Below are 13,276 nucleotides of genomic sequence, written 5' to 3'. Positions count from 1 at the left end.
GTTATTTAAAGATAGTCAAAGGAGGGGCGCCTGAGTGGCTCAGTCGGTTGAGCATCTGACTTAGGCTCAGGTCATGCATGATCTCACAGGCTCATGAGTTCTAGCCCCGCGTCCGGCTCTGTGCTGACAGCTCAGCACCTGGAGTCTGCTTCAGATTCTGTGTCTCCCCCTCTCTCTGCCTCTCCCCTGCTTGTGTTCTCTTTCTCTCTGTCTCAAGATAAATAAACATTAAATTAAAAAAAAAATAAAGATAGTCAAAGGAATTGGATATGAAAGAAGCACATAGGTAGATGTGTATTGTTAGTATATGGTTTGTAAGTATGAAGATTAATACATGTGCATTCACTTAAAAATTTAAGAAAAAATCGATTTAACAAGAAAGTAACATCAGGGACTAATGATAATTTGAGTGTCATGAACAAAAGATTATAATTAATCTGCATTTAAGGTTCAAAACAAATAACTTATTTATACAAATGAAAGCATTTGTACAGATTATATGGAGATACAAATCAAGGTGATGAGGGGTGATCTGGGAATTTTACTTTTCTTATGGTGACTGAGATGTACAAGGGTTGATTCAGATTTTCCCAAAGTCCATTGTTATGGTAACATTGTTATGGTATAGAGATTTGGCCAGGAACATTGGGAGTTCCCACCTTCAGGCACCAGTGAAAGTGTGAAGAGCTTTGCCCCAGTGGCCTCTTAACCAGAGAAAGAATATGGTGCTAAAACATGAAGAGTTGGAACCTTGTGAAGTACTTTGTTTTCCCCCTTTTTTGGAGGAGTATAGTGAAGTGACATTGTAGGGATATTAGGACTAAACATCAGAAAAAGATTTGAAAAGGAGAAAAAGAAAATCAGGACTTGTTATAGCTTTGGCACGTGGGCTTTGGATAAGTTTCTGAGCTATCACTAGGAAATAACCTATTTTAACATCTAATTAATTCTTTTTTCCATATTCTTCTTCTAAATAGTCTTTTGGAAACAAGTCTCTACTATCCCACCCCAGATTGAATCCTTTTAATCTGGTTGTTGATTATTTTGAAAATTCCAAAATGTAAGTTGTTCTTATACATATTAAACCATGTAGTTCTTTACCACAGGTTTGTGTTTCAGAGGTGGCAAAATCAGTGATGTTCCGAGTACATAATTTGTTTCTCCTGAAATTCTGAAGTTTTTGAATGATTGATTTAAGAAAAAAAAGAATAGGCTTATTCTTATCCCTGCCATGTCATATCACTGTATTTTCCATATCCACACATTTAAGTGGGAGAGAAAGGGATGGTTGGACTTACAGGTAGAAGCAGAGATTTGCACCTACTCTTGAAAATGCTGATCAAGATTGTTAAAGCTGGGCCAAGGAAAATTATATAATTGCTGTTTTAGACTGTGGAATATCTATCTAAAATATTAAAGCAAAGGACTCCTTAAAACTTTTGTTTTAAAGAAGGAGGGATACTAGTCACACATTTTTCTGATGGAGATTATCTGAAGATAATCTGCATCTTAGAGCCCATGAAAAAATAAATTCCAACAGGAATCCCAATCGTACCACTTGTAGTATTATATATAAAGAGTGGTGGATTTGGTGTCAGAATACTCTTCACCTCCAGAACCAGACTGAGACACTGCAAGACAGGGACCTGTGCCTTTGTGGGTGGATGACTGTGAGAGGATTAGTATGTGCTTCTTGCTAACCCTGTAATCTCCTTTGAATCTCTGTCTCCTCATCTCTCTATTAATCTTCAGACTTCTCTGTTCACCTCATAGAGTTAGATGAGAATTTTACAAGTGGAATGTGTTTTGCGTGCTAAAAAATAACACTAATGTTTTATGACATAAAGTGAAATTTTATTATATCATAATGAAATAGTAACTTCATATGTTTAAAGAAAACAAGACTTTTTTCCAGAGTCTTTGAAATACTTAAAAACATATTTTTGGGGGTGGCTGGCTGGCTCAGTCAGTTAAGCATCCAACTCTTGATTTCAGCTCAGGTCATGATCTTATAGTTCATGGGTTCAAGCCCTCATCGGGCTCTGCACTGAGTGTAGAACCTGTTTGGGATTCTTTCTCTCTCTTCTCCCACATGCTCTCTCTCTAAAAAATAAACTTTTAAAAACTCCATATTTTCTGAAGTTTTTAATTAATATTTTTAAAATACCCTTTTTATTCAAGTATAATGAACATACAGTTTTATATTAATATGTACAGTATAATGATTCAACAATTCTATATATATATCTCAGTGCTCATCAAGATACATGTTCTCTTAATTCCCTTTATTTCACCCATCGCCCCACCCACTTCCCCTATAGCAACCACCAATTTGTTCTCTGTATCTAAGAGTCTGGTTTTGTTTTGGGGTTTTTTTGTTTGTTTGTTTTTGTTTGTTTTCTTTGTTCGTTAGTTTAGTTTCTGAAATTCCACATATGAGTGAAATCACATGATACTTGTCTTTTTCTTATTTGACTTATATCACTTACTCTCTAGCTGGGTCCTTCCGTGTTACTGCAGATGGCAAGACCTTTTTTTTATGGTTGAGTAATACTCCATTGTGTGTGTGTGTGTGTGTGTGTGTGTGTGTGTGTACACACACCGCATCTTCTTTATCCATTCATCTATTGATGAACACTTCGGTTGCTTCCATACTCAGCTTGTAAATAAGGCTGCAGTAAACATAGGAGTACATACATCTTTTCAAATTAGTTTTTTCATTTTTATTGGTTAAATACCAAGTAGCAGAATTTCCAAATCATATGGTAATTCAATTTTTAATTTTTTTAGAAACTCCATACCGTTTTCCAGAGTGACAGCATTAATTTGCATTCCAACCAACAGTGCACAAGGGTTCCTTTTTGTCCACATCCTTGCCAACACAATATATCATTTTTCATAGAACTAGAACAAATAATCCTAAAATTTGTGTGGAACGATAAAAGACCTCAAATAGCCAAAGCAGTCTTGAAACAGAAGAACAAAGCTTGAGGTTTTACAGTCTCAGATTTCAAGGTATACAACAAAGCTGTAGCAATCAAAACAGTATGGTACTGGCACAAAAATAAACACATAGATCAGTGGAACAGAATAGAGTCAATTAACAAACCCATGCTTATATGGTCAGTTAATCTATGACAGAGGAGACAAGAATGTACAATGGAAAAAAGACAGTCTCTTCAGCAAGTGGTATTGGGAAAGCTGGGCAGCTACATGCAAAAGAATGAAATTGGGCCACTTCCTTATCCCATACACAAAAATAAACTCAAAATGGATTAAATGTGAGACCTGAAACATAAAATTCCTGGAAGAAAACATAGGCATTACTTTCTTTGAGATCAACCATAGTAACATTTTTCTAGATGGGTCTCCTCTGGCAATGGAAACAAAAGCAAAATTAAACCTTTTCAGACTACACCAAAATAAAAGATTACTGCATAGTGAAAGTAACCATCAACAAAATAAAGAGGCAGCCAACTGAATGGGAGAATACATTTGCAAGTGATAAGTCTGATAAGGCGTTAATATCCAAAATATATAAAGAACTTATACAACTCAATACCCCAAAAAATCCAGTTAATGGCACAGGACCTAAATAGACCTTTTCCCAAAGAAGACCTACAGTTGGCCACCAGACACATGAAAAGATGTTCAGGATCACTAATCATCAGGGAAATGTAAATGAAAACCACAATGAGATACCACTTTATACCTGTCAGGATGGCTAAAATCAAGAACACAAGAAATTGCAAGAGTTAATATTATTTTGGATGATTGACCTTGCTTTTATTCCCTTTGATTGTCCCAATTTTTTTCAAAGGCACTCACTACAAATCACTTCAACCCTCTTAAAAACAGTTTCAGTTGAGTGTTCACCTCTGTGTGATACAGCACTGATCAAAGCGATCAAAGAAAAAATGTCTTGTTAAAAATCCAAAAATGTGAATCACAGTTTTATGGTTATCGTTAGGACTAGCCATGGTTAGATTTATCAAAAAAATTGTTACTTAAACCACAAAATTGAGTAATCTCTTTAAGGATATTACATTTTATAAATAATGGATTTGGGTTTATTTTAATAAACATGTCTGATTTTGTTTTATTTGTATACTGCCAAAATATAATTGAAAAATGTATAACATTGAAATTAAAACTTAAATTTATAGTAAATACAGCTTCATGTCTTTGCTAAAATAAAATGGGATTTGGAAATAACTTAGACTCTTCTGTTTGCTTTTTTAGTTACTAAGTCGAAAAGACAAAACTACCTTTGAAAAATTAGAATATGTAATGAGTAAAGAAGATAATTACAAAAGACTAAGAGACTATATAAGTAGCTTAAAGATGACGCCTTGCATTCCCTATTTAGGTGAGTAGTGTCATTATGTGTTCATTATGTCTAGTTCTGTCTTAATCAGTAGTTTATATAAAATTCTAGATATTTTAAAAGTATGTGTATCCTTTTAGGAAATTACTGCAAGATTGTTAAGTTAAAAAAGTTGACTAAAGAAATATGTTACCTTATTACCTGGAATGGATTTTCATATTAAATTAGACTTTGGCCCTTAAGGTTTTTCGTAGACTCTCATTTTTCTCTTAAAGATGAACCATTGGTAAAATAATACATTTTAGCTCTTTTGGTAATGATTTTAAAGAATGAAACAGTAGTTTGCAGTGAAGTTTAATGCTGTGAAAACATGTAACATAAACTAAAGAAATTGATCAAAAGATTTATTGAATTTATTTTCAATATCATGAGTTCCTGTTATTTTGTATAGTTGGCAGATATTTTAGGGCGAATTATGAAAAGTAGTCTAAATGTTGGTGGTGTTGTTTTCTTGGATGGAATGAGTTGTTCAGTAGTGAAAATTTAGCTAAGTGCTGAGACAACCAAATGTATATTTTAGATATCATTTGACTAAGAATTTGTCTCTTTATTATGTATTTTACAGTGTTTATAAATTCCAAGAACTACTTAACTAATAATATTATAAGATTATTTTCAACAAAAAAGGAACAATGCTTTGTTAGGTGTTTGAATGAAAGGAAGTCTCAAACTGTCCCATTTTAAAATGTAAATTTAAATATAGAAAATATAGAGTATTTTGTTTCTTTCTGAATATCCCTTTTTTCATCTCTGTCTCCACTATCTTCATGTAATTACTCATACTGGATTTCACTGTAACTATTTTTGAAAGTAATTGGAAAAAACCTGTTATTTCTTCAACTATCTTAGTGTCCTCTTTGAAGTCTTTATAGTACCAATGACTAGAAGACAAGGTAGGGACATAGGCAATTGATAACTTTCTCATTCAGTTGAAATAGAGCATCTACCTTAGTTTGTCAGAGAAGACTGAACTCATTATTAGGACCTTGTAGGACATCCTAGGATTCCAGTGGGAATAGGGAATGTTGCACATACTGTGTTGAAGGCAGAATACCCCCAAGCAGAGCATGGATAAGGGCCACTACATTCCAGAATATTGTGTCCTGTTTCTTTGATCAACAGTACAGGACCATAGTACACATGACTCCATCAGAGAGGCTCAAAGCTGGATATTTGGAGAGACTTTCTGCATATGCTCCACTTTTCACCATGGCCTTGGCTGTGCCCGTTCTTGAAAATGTCATTGGGAGTGAAGAGGAATAGAGGATTTTTTTTATATCACCAATATCTTCGTACTTTCTAAGAACATAAACTTTTTATAGCTTAAAGAACATTAGACTGAGAATCAGCAACCCTCATTTCCAAAATGGCTCTTCCCTACTAACTTTTGAAGTCATTGAATTGTCGTCTTTGAGCCTTGTTCTCTCTACCTAGAAGTAGCACACCTAGGACCAAAATCATGTTCTTCTTTCAGCTGGATGGGACCATTGTGATTTCTTCTAATTCACTTATTTTATAATTAAGAAAATTAAGGTCCAGAAAGGTGGAAGGCCTGACTTATAGTCTGAAGATCTAGTTCCTGACAGATTTACATTCCAAAGTCTTGATCTGGTGTCTTTCCAATTGTACCTGTTCAATTCTCATTCCAAAATTTACTGATTCTATGTTTATGGCTGTTTCCCATTGAAATGTTTTTCTCAAATTCCACTATTTGTATCTTTTAGAAAAGGAAATTAAGGGGCGCCTGGGTGGCTCAGTCGGTTAAGCATCCAACTTAATTTCTGCTCAGGTCATGATTGTGTGGTTCATGAGTTTGAGCCCCACATCAAGCTATGCACTGACAGTGCAGAGCCTGCTTGGGATTCTCTCTTTCTCCCTCTCTCTGCCCCTCCCTCGCTCTCACTCTCTCTCCGTCTCAAAATAAATAAATAAACTTAAAAAAAAAAGGAAATTAAGATTCTTTTCTGTTTAAAATGAGAAAATGAATATAAATCTTTGTGCCATGATGTCTAGATTAGGAGTCTGCTTTACATTTTTCCACAGTGGAGACTTTGGTACAGGATTTGAAGTTGTAATGCATGTGCATCCATTTTTGCCCTGTCATGCACATAGAAGGGGAGCAAACCAGCAGCATAGTTGGAGTTGAGTGGAATCTGGAAAGGTTGGCTATTAGAAAGCATACCTGTTTCTTCCCAGCCTTGGTACCTGAAACAAACACAGTGGTTATTCCTATTGGTTAAAGCAAATGAGACAAATATTGAGATGCAGAAGTTGATGTAGAGAAAATTTCAGAACCATTATCTTTTCTGTGGCTTCAATTTGGTCTCCAATGATTGACTCCTCCTTTTTTCAGTTCCCTTTCATTTTACATGTTCTCATGACCCTGCCTCTTCTTTTTCACTATTACTATGTAATTTTCCTTCACTGTACCGAAGCTAATTAAAAAGTACTCTATTTCTTTCTACTTTTCTTGCTGTTTTCTTTTGCTCAGTATGCTGTTATCTCCCTCTTCACTCATAGAAATGTTCCCTATAAGGCCACCATGATTTCCTAGTTGGAGTGTTTGATAGGTGTTTCTCAAGCCTCATCTTAATTTTGTGAGGTTGATAGTAGTTATTTCTGCTTTTTGAAATTCTTCAGTAGTAGCGCCAGTCTCTTGGTTTATGTTGTATGTTTCTGGCATTTGTTTTATTGATTCCTGTTTCTCTGCCTTCTTAATTACATCTGTTCTTCTAAAAGTCTCAGTCCACTGCTTTTACTTAGTCTGTACTCTCTGGAGTGGTCAGTCAGATTTTTCCATAATTCTCCTGAAAGCTCCCAAATCTAGCCCAACAACTCCAGTACATCCAGCTGTCTAGTAATTCTCAGTGCCTGGTAACATTTTGGATACTCAGATACTGATTGAATAAGATATCTATCTGTAGGGAACTCTGATTCAACATGTTTAGAAGTAACTTCATCATCCTTCTTCCTTCAGACCTGTCTTACCTCCTTATATGTTGGTAGTCTCCATGTAATAGTTCATCCCTATGCTAGTTTGGGAAGAAGCACCTGAGATTCTGAGATAATTCTGAGATTCTGGAACATTTGGCACAAACATTTGGCAGACTGGAGAAAGGAAAAGTTAATGTTTGTCAGATAAGTTATTATGACTCAATTTAGTTTGTTTCCATCTTAAAAATAATCCTTTTAATGCAGTGACAGTTTTGTTTTGTTGTATAGCAAATCTTGAGGTTAAATGTATTTCATCTATCAAAACACACATGCTTTTTCTAAGAAAATGTGAAGCATCGTCAATTTATACAACTGTGTGACTACTTGATTTATTTTACATCTTAGCTGGTTTGTTGTTTCATTCCTGATCTTTAATACTGAAGTATTAAAGAACCAAGACCAACAACAGTTTATATACTGTTAATGTTTACTTTTTTCATATTTTCTTCTAATTTAAAATTAATGAAGACTGTGTTTTTTATTTAAGTTGTCTTGGTTTCAGAAGCCTTTCCCACTCTTAGGAGACGAGGCCTAGTGCAGTTGTCACAAATGTGACAAGATGCTATTGAATAGGACAGAACTTGCTATTTACAAGATGCTATTGAATAGGACAGAACTTGCCCTAGAGGGGCGCCTGGGTGACTCAGTTGGTTAAGCATCAGCTTCAGCTCAGGTCATGATCTCACAGGCTGTGGGTTTGAGCCCTATGTCGGGCTCTGTGCTGACAGCTCAGACTGGAGCCTGCTTCAGATTCTGTGTCTCCCTCTCTCTCTGCTCCTCCCCTGCTTGCGCGCGCGCACGCTCTCTCTGTCTCTCTCTTTCTCTCAAAACTAAAAAAAATTACAAAAAATTATTTAATAAAATAAAAAAAAGAACTTGCCCTAGAAATGTTGGAAAGATGCTACTCAGTATGCATATTGGTAGCTTCTATTTAACTGTCCCTTTTCAGTATGCAGAATTTGCATAATGCTGCCCTTTATCCCTTATGTTGCAAAGGTTTTTATGGAAAGAGTGTTATCAACCAAAAGAATCTATACGGCATAGAGAAAAGGGGAAGGCAAATCATCTGTTTTTTGCTTTTCTTTTTTTTTTCTTTTCTTCTCTCTCTCTTTCTTTCTATGTTTATTTATTTTGAGAGAGAAGAAGGAGAAGGAGAAAGGGGCAGAGAAAGAGTAGAGGGAGAAAATCCCAAGGTGGTGCCACTCTGTCACCGCAGCCTGATGTTAGATTCAGTCTCCTAAACCTTGAGATCATGACCTGTGCTGAAATCAAGAGTCAGACATTTACCTGACTGAGCCACCCAGGAGCCCCCAAATCACTTTTCTTAACACAAGATAGAATCCAAACTTCAGTGCTTTTGCCTCTAAGAATTATGACCAAAATCAACCATTCTTAGAAAAGCTTAAAAAAGGAGGTGGTGGTTTATATGCTGATAAAACTCTTACTTTGATACTGCCAAATTTATCTACAATATGGATTAAATTATAAGAAGTAGAAAATGTTTTCTTGGCTTTCAACTCATCATCCCTTGCAAAATTGTCTCTTCTGTTGGTTTGCATTCAAGGTAAAAATTAGTCAGCCTGGACAATATAGTGAAAAATTCTTAGAATAAGGATACAGTATTTCTGGAGAGAAATAGTTTGGCAAATCTCAAGGAAAAAATGGTTTTATATGAGAATTATTGCTTTAAATCTGAAAATTATTAACAGGTCTCATTTGTTCTTGTCACTGGAGAAAAATCTTAAGGGGCTTATTGAAGAATTTGGCGTGGGAAGTTTTGCTTTGCTGAAGAGAGAAAAATAGGACATTGTGCTAAAATAATTGAGCTGGATGAAACATAAATATTATTTCATGTGCATATCCTAGCCTCATTTCTACTTTATTCGTGTATTTTGGGGTAAAGCAGTAGCTTAACAAGCTTAGGATGCTTTCTGGAAAAACATAATAAAAAATAAATAGTTGTAGTTCTTTTTATTGCTTTTGATCAAGTAGAAGCAAAGAAGTTTCTGTAAAATCTCCTGCCCTTCTGTAGCACACAAGTACATTGTTTTGATGTGTCTAGGTGTGATTCCTCTCACTCTTGTAGAGAACCCCCCCACACACACACACAAATTCACAAATTTTTGATTTGTTAGATTTTCATAATAGTCCTTTTTTTTTTAAGAAAAGAAAAGCTGTCCTTAAAACTTTCTGTAATATAGCATCCCCTCCATCTTCAATTCTGAAAAGCAACATTTTGTTTTTATAATGTTTTAATTCATCTTTCCCTCAGCAGAATGTAAGCTCTAATCTCTTGGTTCAAAACTTTATCCTTAGCATCTAGAACAAAAGTAGGCACTTACTATTTGTTGGTTGAATTAATTAAATGATTGCTTTCTGGCTCTTCTCATTGTTCCAGTAACTTTGTTTTAAATACAATAGATTTCTTTGTGAGGCAGTTTTACAATCAGTCAATTTCCCACCTACCCCAGTTTTCCTTTGGTGCTTCTGCTGGCCAGCCAGTATTTGCACAGCAGGCCACAAAATGGACTTTGTCCCTGCCCTTACGGAACTTAACGTCTCTTCAATACCAAAGGCTCAGATCCAACTTTACCTTGTCAGTAATCTCTTCTCTCTCCTGTGTCGTGGAAGAAGTACATTTATTTCTTTGCCAGACTTCGTCAGTGGTGCCCTCATCACACTTGATGAAATGTTTAAAGCATGCCTAAACTTACAGTGGTCTCCAGATTTTATCTGATCCTCTGTTTTACAATAATTGTTTACTTATCTTGATCTTTTAATAGGATGCAGTTCTTTATTTTACTTTAGTTTTAGAAACTTCTGCTAACCTGTGTATAAATGTTTTCGAAGATATTAGGTGTTCATTCACATTTTTATTCAGATAACTTTGACAAAATCCAAAGCTGTATGTAGCTGTATGGAAATTAAAGGGATTTCCCCCTTCCCCTTTTCTAGAGTGTAAAAGACTCTGACACTGGTCTCAAAAATGTCTAATGGTCAGGGTACCCAGGTGGCTCAGTTGGTTAAGCATCCTACTTTGGTTCAGGTCGTGATCTCATGGCTCGTGAGTTCGAGCCCCGCGTTGGGCTCTGTGCTGACAGCTCAGAGCCTGGAGCCTGCTTTGGATTCTGTGTCTCCCTCTCTCTCTCTGCCCCTCCCCAGCTCATGCTCTGTCTCTCTCTCCTTCAAAAATAAATAAACATTTTTAAAAAAATGTCTAATGGTCAAAAAATGTCATTGGCTTTTGATATTTTAAGACTTTTATTCCCTTTCCTTTCTTTGGTTTGATTTGTAGATAATATACACCATGGAGTACTTTACCTTATTCTTCTCACTAGATTATATATTATATTCTAAAACAGCAATAAAGCATGTTTGGTCATTTTTGTTTGAATCCCAGGAATGAGCTCTGACCAAATGGCAGCCAGCCCTGGCTTTCTCTTTAGCCAAAATTACATCTGCATTTTCCATTACCTCATTTATATTCTTTTTGCTCTCTTTCTTTTTTTATATATTTAAAATTCCTCTAACATTCTTTCATGGTATATTTTCTGAAGTTTACTTTAGATCACATGAGGACTTGTGATATAAAAAGGCTGGGGATAGGGTTGCATTGATTTCTTTCCCCTGTTCGTAGTCTTTCTTTAAGAGCTTCTATCTTGAAAATAATGTATAGCAGTTTACAGATCTTCGTTTTAATCATAAACAGAATCAGATCCCCCACCCCCACCCCCCAGTTCCAGCAGCTTTGCTGGTGGCATTTCTGGTTGCTGATGTTTCCATAATTGCAGTAAAAAAAAAAAAAAAAAAAAAAAAATTGCAATTTTTTGAGCAAACCTTAACAGAAAAATAACAAAAATCTCAATAACTAACATTTATTCAGCACTTAATCCTGTATGCCTGACACTGTGTATTTTACATAAATTGTCTAATTCTTAACAGTTTTATAAGGTAAATGATATTATATTCCCATTTTACAAGTGAAGAAACTGAGACAAAGAAAGTTAAATGGACTTACATAAAGATACGTATTATGGGCACCTGGGTGGCTCAGTCTTGATTTTGGCTCAGGTCTCACAGTTCCTAGGATCAAGCCCTGCATCAGCTCCATGCTTAATGTAGAACCTGCTTCGGATTCCTCCTCTCTCTCTCTCTCTCTCTCTCTCTCTCTCTCTCTCTCTCACCCTGTCTCCCCCTCCCCCCTTTTCCCAACTCAAGCTCTCTTGCTTTCAAAAATAAATAAATAAATAAATATTTTTTAAAAAGATAAGCATTATATTTCATTTACAGTTCAAAGAAATAAAGCATTAGGGAATAATATTAATATTTTGGGAATCTGTATTGGAATTAAAATTTTGAGTTCATTTGTCCGTCTTTCCTATAATTATCTGTAGACTTACAATTTAGTAACTATTAACCCCACTGATAAAATTGAAAACTGAGCTTATTTTTGTTTATTTTTATTTATTTTTTTAGTGTTTGTTTATTTTGAAAGAGAGAGAGAGTGCACAAGCAGGAGAGGGGCAGAGAGAGAGGGAGAGAGAGAATCCCAAGCATGCCCCACAATGTCAGCACAGAGCCCAGTGTAGGGCTCAAACTCATAAACTGTGAGATCATGACCTGAGCTAAAATCAAGAGTTGGATGCTTAATCTGCTGAGCTGCCCAGGTGCCCAGAAAACTGAGCTTATTTTTAGATGGCTTTTGGGAGAAGTAGGAGAGGAGGGGGGCTTGGCATTGTGAGTGGAAGCATTCTTTTCTTACTTGGTTGTCTTTTTATAGACACTAAAATAAAAGACTAAAAATCTGTGAGGGTATAATCTTTAGCTTACTATTAAGTATATAAAAACCATATCTTACTAGTATAGGTTTATAAGTAATTGTAAACATCTTCATAATTGCAGAAGTGTTTACAGACTTATTATATTATTACTCGTAGGAGTCCTAAGAAATATAACACTAGAAGAATTTGCACTCTCATATCATGACTTACAGAGTCAAGTGAGCACTGGACTAAAAATTTGGTCGTTCTACTCTACCAAGCTTGGAGCCTGGGGATAGGTTTGTAGATACCTAATGAATTTCAAGGCAATGTCTAATATTGGCATTATTCAAAATCTCAAGTTTTAAAAGTCTACCTCAGAGATGCCAAGTTTCCTAGACATTGATGGCATCTCCCATTGAGTACAGAATGGAGTCTAAATCATTCTTAGGATAAGCTTCGTTTCATTTATTAAAAATGACTGAATCCTTCTGTAAAGCATCTCCAAAGTTAGAGTTCAGTCTTATTGAAGGTCGGGCAACCATGTCTTTATTCCTAAGTGACCTGCTAAGTAGCTAGCCATTGGACCACACAAGTGACCTATCTAATCTCTCAGAAGATCCTCACTTGGCTTAAATTCTTACTATGACTGTCTTCACCTTAGTTTTTCTTTATCTTTTCTTGTGATCCCATCTCTTAACTATCTGCCATAATAGCTTGTCATAGCTCTGTTAAGTTAGCAAATGAAGAGCTGGCTACTGTTCATATCCTCATTTTATAGATAAGAAAACGGAATATAAAAACTGCTCAAGGTAACACAGCTAGTAAATTGGTAGAGTTGGGCCTCAGATCCAAGTAGTACTGACTTTAGTACCTATACTTAGCCATCATATAATTCTGCTTCTTATTCCCTGCTCTACAGGAGCTCCAGAACAGAGCTATCTCGTGTCTAAAGGAGAGCAGAATGGGCCCAGTGGCCAAGGTGGTTTAGCATTGAGCCCATTTTTCTTGTTTGTATGTGGACTTTCACATCATTCTAGTTTTAATAAAACAATATTCTCCTGTGAAAGTTCTTTAAGACTTGTCTTTGATAGGGTTTTGGATGTTTACATGAAATGCTATATAAATGGAATGC

General features: G+C 35.6%; 1 protein-coding gene across 3 annotated transcripts in view; it reads left to right on the top strand.

Annotated features, from left to right (window-relative positions):
- RALGPS2 (Ral GEF with PH domain and SH3 binding motif 2) overlaps positions 1 to 13,276 on the top strand; it is a 200,701-nt gene that overhangs the window by 85,522 nt on the left and 101,903 nt on the right. For all 3 annotated transcript variants that reach the window (XM_047076945.1, XM_047076946.1, XM_047076947.1), the window contains exon 8: positions 4,243 to 4,369. In XM_047076945.1, coding sequence (XP_046932901.1) covers positions 4,243 to 4,369 — 127 coding nt within the window. The remainder of the gene's footprint in view (positions 1 to 4,242; positions 4,370 to 13,276) is intronic.

This window comes from Lynx rufus, unplaced genomic scaffold, assembly GCF_022079265.1.
Source record: "Lynx rufus isolate CCGP_SWC_20201006 ecotype Redwood Valley unplaced genomic scaffold, mLynRuf1.p SCAF_15, whole genome shotgun sequence".
NCBI lineage: Eukaryota > Metazoa > Chordata > Mammalia > Carnivora > Felidae > Lynx > Lynx rufus.
Note: the sequence above shows the minus strand (reverse complement) of the source record. Positions and strands in the feature narration are given on the sequence as shown.